The sequence below is a fragment of the Petaurus breviceps genome, unplaced genomic scaffold, assembly GCF_028583685.1.
Source record: "Petaurus breviceps papuanus isolate PSGF00001 unplaced genomic scaffold, PetGlider_PUasm1.0 78, whole genome shotgun sequence".
Taxonomy (NCBI): domain Eukaryota; kingdom Metazoa; phylum Chordata; class Mammalia; order Diprotodontia; family Petauridae; genus Petaurus; species Petaurus breviceps.
The window spans coordinates 3,402,458-3,409,149 of NW_027186502.1; the positions used below are offsets into that span (position 1 = coordinate 3,402,458).

Genomic DNA, 6,692 nt, shown 5'->3' on the forward strand with positions numbered 1-6,692 from the left:
GCGTCATCCTGTTCTTCCCCAGTGATTTGCTTGCTGGTACATTTTTTTGTTCACATTTACCTGTTTATTAAAATTGCTGTCAATGTTCATTAAAATAAGCCCTCCCCTGAAAATAAGCCCTCTGGTGTTTTTCTGTCCAAAAAAAAATAATGAGACAGTGTCTTATTATTGGGGAAACACGGTACTTGGGGGCTTTAATCAGTTCCCAGAGGAATTTCAGCAATTAGGCAAGCAGCACAGCAGTTAAATTTTAGAATTTTCTAGTCTTAGGAATGCCTTGAAGAATCTGGGTTAGACCCTTGCACCCGTACCAGGACAGAGGTTTGGGGCAGAGCCCAGACAGTGTGATATATACTCCCCCTAACCCCTACCTCAGGACCATGCTATTGGAGAGATTGGACCAGCAGGAGTTAATGTACTCAACTGGGAGCGGGGATACTGTGCCTCACTGAGGACAAAAAGTTACACACTTAGGAGAAAGAAACAGCTTCAATGCATGTAACTCCTTGAAACAGGAAACAAAACTAGCTATGGACTCAAGAAAGGACTTCCAAAAAATGAGGAGATGTGAGTTTGCCCTTTGGTCACACTCCAAATTGAAGGTCGCTTTCTTCTGGGCTCTGTTTGTACTTATAGGATTTGGGTGTGAAATGCTTCATACTAACCGTTACCTTAGTAAATGCCTTTGCTGAAAGCTAATTGAGGCGTTTGGGATACATACCCACGGGGCCTTTTGAGCCACAGCACTAGAAACTCCAACCTCAGGGGTACCATAGAGTCCTGAGGGAAGAACATTTCAGCCCCCCTCTGGGACCCAGCCCAGCAGTGTGAGTGGGAGCTGGGAAGTACATGTAATATTGTATCATAACTTTTCGTGTGGGTGTTTTTGTCCTTTACTAGACTATAGCTCTACAAGGAAGGATGGAGATAGATATTTCTTAAGTGCCTACTATGTACCAGGCACTGTGTTAATTGCTATACAAATATCTCTTTTGGTCTTCACAACAACTCTGCATATTATCATACCCATTTTACAGTTGAGGAAACTGAAGCAGACAGTGGTTAAGTGATTCTCCCTGGTTACACGACCAGTAAGTGTGATTAGAACATAGGTCTTCCTGAATATAATTCTAGAACTCTATTCACTGTGCCACATAGCTGTCTCTAGTACCATCTATATATACTCTCTATAAGGGTAGAAGCTGTTTTTATCTAAGCTGTGTTTCTTCCCTCATGCTTATAATACAGTGCTGTATAAGCAGAAGGCATTAACATTTGGTATTTTTATTACAAAATGCTGATGAATAACATGAATAAGGCACTGTCACTGTTTGTAAGGAGTAAACAACTCTTAGTAGGTAGAGTGTAAGGAGAACTCCTGAATCAATGGCATAATGTCAATGGTTTGCACTCTCTGACTCATTACCAATCCATGTGGACACTATAATCCTGCTTATTTGGCTTTGGCAATATACAAGGAGAGATATTAGGTCACTTCAGCATTGTTCAAAAGTAACGCAATTGTATAGTAAGTAACAGATTACAGGGAGAATTCTACATTTCCCCCACCCTTGGGACAAATCTGTGAAGGGGCCTAGGCAGTCCTTATGCACATTCACATTAGTCTGATACCACAGAGAAATCAAGGTCATTATATTTTATTATCTACATCAGTTTGGAGCTATGGGCAAATGCCTTCAGCAATCACCAATTTAATAATGGTCTCGTGATTAATTTTTGGAATCTATACTGCTTTGAAGAATCTCTGTGTTCCAGCTAACAAAAGCTTGTATCTTAGTCATCTTCATCATCTACAGAATGTCTGTTATAGTCATGAAACAGGGATAATGATTTTTGCACTACCCATCTCATGGGGTTGTGAAGAAAGCATTCTTCTTAAGTCTTAGGGTACTTTGTAAATGTCAACAATTATTAGACAACAAGGAGATATATAGAAAAGTGATAACATTACCCACCTCAAGGAGCTTACAATCAATTTAGAGATACACAGTATGTTTAAGCACACTTACACATTGCATACAAGTAAATTACAAGAACCCAATATATCAGTGAAAGACTGTTTGATAGTCCTAGTGATTAGTAACTACATCAAATGGAAAAATCATCTAACACATTCACACAATAGTTACTTAATCCTTTATACTTTCTAAGTTGTACACATTTGCTTTTTAAACTCTAATTTTAATTCTATTACCTTTAGGAGTACTAGATTTACTTTCTCCCTACCCCAGAAACTTCTCCAGAGTCTGGAGAAACCAAGCACCAGAAGGCCCATACTTCACTAATTAAATTCTCCTTGGATGAAGTTCAAGATTGAAATGCCTTGCCAAATTCCACCCTATAATGGATGATGTTACAAGATTTCAGCAGCATTAGGATTGCCTACCTGTTAGGACTTCTTAGTTCTGTAGTCCCAGTGAATGTTTAACAGAATTATGGGGAATGTTTATTCATCTGGTTGTTTCTGGAATGTGATGACCCAGGTTTATTCTGTCTGCTGGGCTCTGCTAGGTCCCACTGCCTGCCTTGTTATGTTATTTCTGCATCTGTTAGTGTTTAAAAACCTTCTTTCCTAGTCTATTAGTCAGTTTATTTATTTATTATTTTAGAATAAGAAAATCACAGGCAGGATAAATAAATTCATTTTTCTTTGTTTGCTTTTCTGAACTTTATTTTACTTTCTGTTGTTGAAAAGTGTTGTCATCACAGTGCAAAGAAACAAAATCCACAGATTGGACTCACTGGCAAGGTATACAGAAAGATTTGGGGAATGATTTATTTATAGTGTTTGGCTGAAATTAGGACATGATTCCATATCTCAGGGCTAGTCTGAAAAGACCGCTTTCTCCAGTGCAAATACTTTACTTCTTTACCTCCTTGTTTCCTTGCTTCTGCACCTATTTTAAAGATTATATTATATTATTTATTTATTTTTAGAGATTATATTACATAGGGAAATATCAGCCAATAAAGATAATTAAACCCCTACTGTGTATCATACACTTAAATAAGGGCTGGGGGGATACACAGACAAAAATCAGAACAATCTCTCTCATATGTTCTAATACTACCGATGACATGTACATATATAAGTATTGCAGAATATATACAAAATGAATTCAAAGTAGTTTGCAGAGCAAGGCAGGCAGCCATATGCAGAAGAAGCTTCATGTAGAAGGTGGTGTTTGAGCTGAATCTTGAAGAAAACGCTGCCTTCCAATGGGCAGAGGTGAAGAGGGGGATAACATCGAGATATGAGGGACAGCATATGCAAAGACATGGAGAACAGGAGGTGGAATGATTTGGGGAAGAGCAAGTAGATCAGTAGGACCCTGGACCACAGAGCATGTGGACAGGAATAGGAATAGGAATTTGTGTAAGTACACTAGAAAGGTAGGAAGATGCTGGCTTTGAAGAATTAATCAAGCTCCCTGTAACACTTCAAGCTCTTTGACCTTATGGTCCTTATGGCCGTACTTCTTTTATCTGGTCCCATTTACCTTACCAAAACAGTACTCCATTTTATCTAGGTACCACAATCCAAAAGACAGAATTTTAAATAAGAATAGATTTTAAAAGGTGAGAGAAGGGAGTTATTTTTTTTTTGTCTTTGTATCTTTAGTCCCTAGTACACCGGCTTGTCCATAGCAGGCAATTAATAAAAAAGAATGAAGAATTACCTCTAACCCCTTCTATGCTATACTCCTCAGGCTTGGGCTTCTCTGCTTACTCTGCTGACATTTCCTTTTGTTGAGGCAATTTTCTTTTCTTTTTTTTTTTCCCCAGTGGCCATGAGCAGTGAGGTGGGCTGCCTCTAGTGTTAATGTATTTCCCTTTGTTAGAGGTCTTCAAGATGAATCTGGGTGACATTTTGCTGGGAATGTTGTAGGGGAAGTTGATCTCGTTTAGGTTGGAGTAGATTGGTCTATGATATTCCTTCCTTCCTTTGAGAGTCTATGCTTCTGTGGTAACTTGTACATCACCTTACATTGTTTCCTTGCACAAATTTGGAAGCCATTTCAGGGGTTGAAAGCTATTAAACGAAGACCTTAATTCAAAGTACCTTCCCCTCTCTTCCAAAAGGGTTATTCTAATCAGTTCACCAACTCATTCATTTTGATTTTATCTATCTTATCTTCCTATATATTTCTGTACAAGTTAGTTTTATGTTGGTTTATATTTCTTCACATATGTCTCATGTATTTTTATGAGTTAGACCTAGGTTCCCTCATTAGATTATAAAGTCTTTGAGGGTAGGATCAATATTTAATACAGCATTTCTTTGTATCTCCTAACAGGTGACCATTAATACAGCGATCTCCACACAATAGATTAATTAACATTGTTTACATTTACTATATCACTATGTTCTCTTTCCAGTGGGATTTTTATTTCCAAAACATTATTACAAAATTACAAGGAGTTTTAGAGAATATTTACTAAAATTCTTTCATTTTATAGATGAAGAAACTGAAGCCTATTATGGAGACTGCATAGTGTAGTGTAGGGAAAGAAATGTTGGATTTGAACTCAGAGCAAACATCTGGTGCTTAGGTCAGTTACTTATCACCTCAGGGCCTCAGTTTCTTTACTTGTAGAAGTAGAATAAATCATGTCTAAGGCTCCTTCTAGCTCTAAAACTAAAAACTAATCTTTACCAATGTGATATGACTTACTCAGTATCACATATTAATTAGTGACAGAGCCAGGATTAGAACTCACATTTCATGACCGGAACGGGGTTTAGTGTGCTTTTTATAAATCATACCAGATATTTTCCAGCTAAAGAAAGTATGACTATTTGCTCTTTACCTTGTAGGAGTTAACTATGTAATCAGGAATTACAGTGTGTGTATAGAGTTGACATAGCTACTTCTTATAGTGCCTTAGAGACTATTAATTCTTTTCTTCCTATATTTTTGTTTTCTTGATTTGTTTTGCAGTGCTGCCACTTCTTTCTTGAAAGAATGTCATTTATGTCAGAAGATATAGAAAGATTTATTCAGACTGGTAGCAATTTCTACAACTGCTTACTAAAACTTAATTCTTCCATAAATACCTTTATTCAATTACTCACCAATTATCTGGGCTGCCAAATACCTTGTATCATTGTGAATGAATGTGGAACCATCAAGGATTATTTTGAAGAAGTAGTATGTTCTTTGAAGAAGGTCCAGGGTGATATTGAATCAAAGGACAAATGCAAGTCTGAATGTTCTCAATTTTCCCAGTTAGCAGCAACCATGACTTCTGTCGTAGAGAAAGATCCCTGCCTAAGAGCAACTAAAATGTTATGTGAAACAGCTAAAGAAATTTCTGAATGTGCCCCGCTGCCACTTGTTCTTATGCTGAAAAACGTCAACTTCTTTGAGAATATGGAATGTGCACTTACCCAGATGATGAAGTCCTCAATCATGAACCTCCGACTGATCGACCTGCACAAAAAAGATCCCTGTGAACTACCAGGTCCTGCCAAAATACTAGAGAAGATTTGCTGCCCACGTCCATGTCCATGTCCATGCCCACGTCCCTGTCCATGTCCATGTCCATGCCCATGTCCATTACCATGTCCGTTACCATGTTCATTACCATGTCCGTTACCATGTCCATTACCATGTCCGTTACCATGTCCATTACCATGTCCGTTACCATGTCCGTTACCATGTCCATGTCCTCCACCCATCTCACCTGCAGAAGTCCTAGAGAAGTTGAGCAAAATGATAGAATGCCAGACCTCCATTAACCCCACGATGTCAGCTGCAGATAATCTCCAAGAAATTGTCAAGTCTATGGAACCTGTTGCAGACAAACTACAACAAGTCGTTAAGGCTATAGAGGCCAATATGGACTGCTTAAAATGAACTAAGTACCTCTACAATTAGTAAGTGGTGGAACTGCAGAGTAGATGTTTTGCTTAGTAGAAGAGCAGTTCTCATCCAATGATTTCTCACCATAAAAGCTAGGAAATTCCTTTACTCTTGGAAGATAAGATACTGACGTGCTTTGATTTTAGGAAACCTGGGCCTATTATTTAATTTGAAATATGAGGCTAGGCAGCTGTCAAACAGCAAATCATTTACTTCTTTTCTTGCTTGTTTAAATCTTAAATATATCCCCTTTGGAGTGGCATCTGCTTAAAAAACCATAAAAATTGCAAAAGAACAACATTATTGTTATATTTTGTTTTCCTGAGTGCTAAATATAATTGGTTGGAAGTTGGGAATAGGGGCACGGCACCAATCTCCTCCTTACCTCCTGTGACTAAGAAAAGTTCGTTGTTTGAGTCTACTTGCAAGGTTAAAGATAATGGATCAGACATCCTTGAAGGTTAGCTTGATAGTGTACAGATACAGGACCAAACTCCCTGGTATCTGCTCACATCCCCCAAGAATAACAGATTTCCTTAAGTCAAGAATACAACAGTGATTAGCAGGGGAGCTAGATTTTTAAACTTAATTCATTACAGGCTGTCTGAATTTCTTTTTTTTTTAATTCAATTTTTAATTTATTAATTTGTTTCCTTTTAGTTGACAGGATTCAATTCCACAATTCCTTGAATTTCACATTTTGTCCCCCTCCTTCCCCTCCCCCCCATGGTGTCTTATAATCAAGTATAGGATCTGTAAATACTTTCACATTGCACTAAGTTCAGAGACAAAGACCCATGACTT

The 6,692-nt window shown here is 37.9% G+C and overlaps 2 protein-coding genes across 2 annotated transcripts in view; one reads left to right on the forward strand and one right to left on the reverse strand.

Annotated features, from left to right (window-relative positions):
- SMCO3 (single-pass membrane protein with coiled-coil domains 3) overlaps positions 1 to 2,500 on the reverse strand; it is a 7,865-nt gene extending 5,365 nt beyond the window's left edge. The window contains exon 1 of the mRNA XM_069106042.1: positions 2,408 to 2,500. The gene's annotated coding sequence lies outside the window, so the exon portion shown is untranslated. The remainder of the gene's footprint in view (positions 1 to 2,407) is intronic.
- Positions 1 to 6,156, forward strand: part of CUNH12orf60 (chromosome unknown C12orf60 homolog) — a 14,550-nt gene extending 8,394 nt beyond the window's left edge. The window contains exon 3 of the mRNA XM_069106043.1: positions 4,965 to 6,156. Within this exon, the coding sequence (XP_068962144.1) occupies positions 4,989 to 5,882 (894 nt within the window). The 5' untranslated portion in view covers positions 4,965 to 4,988 and the 3' untranslated portion in view covers positions 5,883 to 6,156. The remainder of the gene's footprint in view (positions 1 to 4,964) is intronic.
- The last annotated feature ends 536 nt before the right edge of the window (positions 6,157 to 6,692 follow it).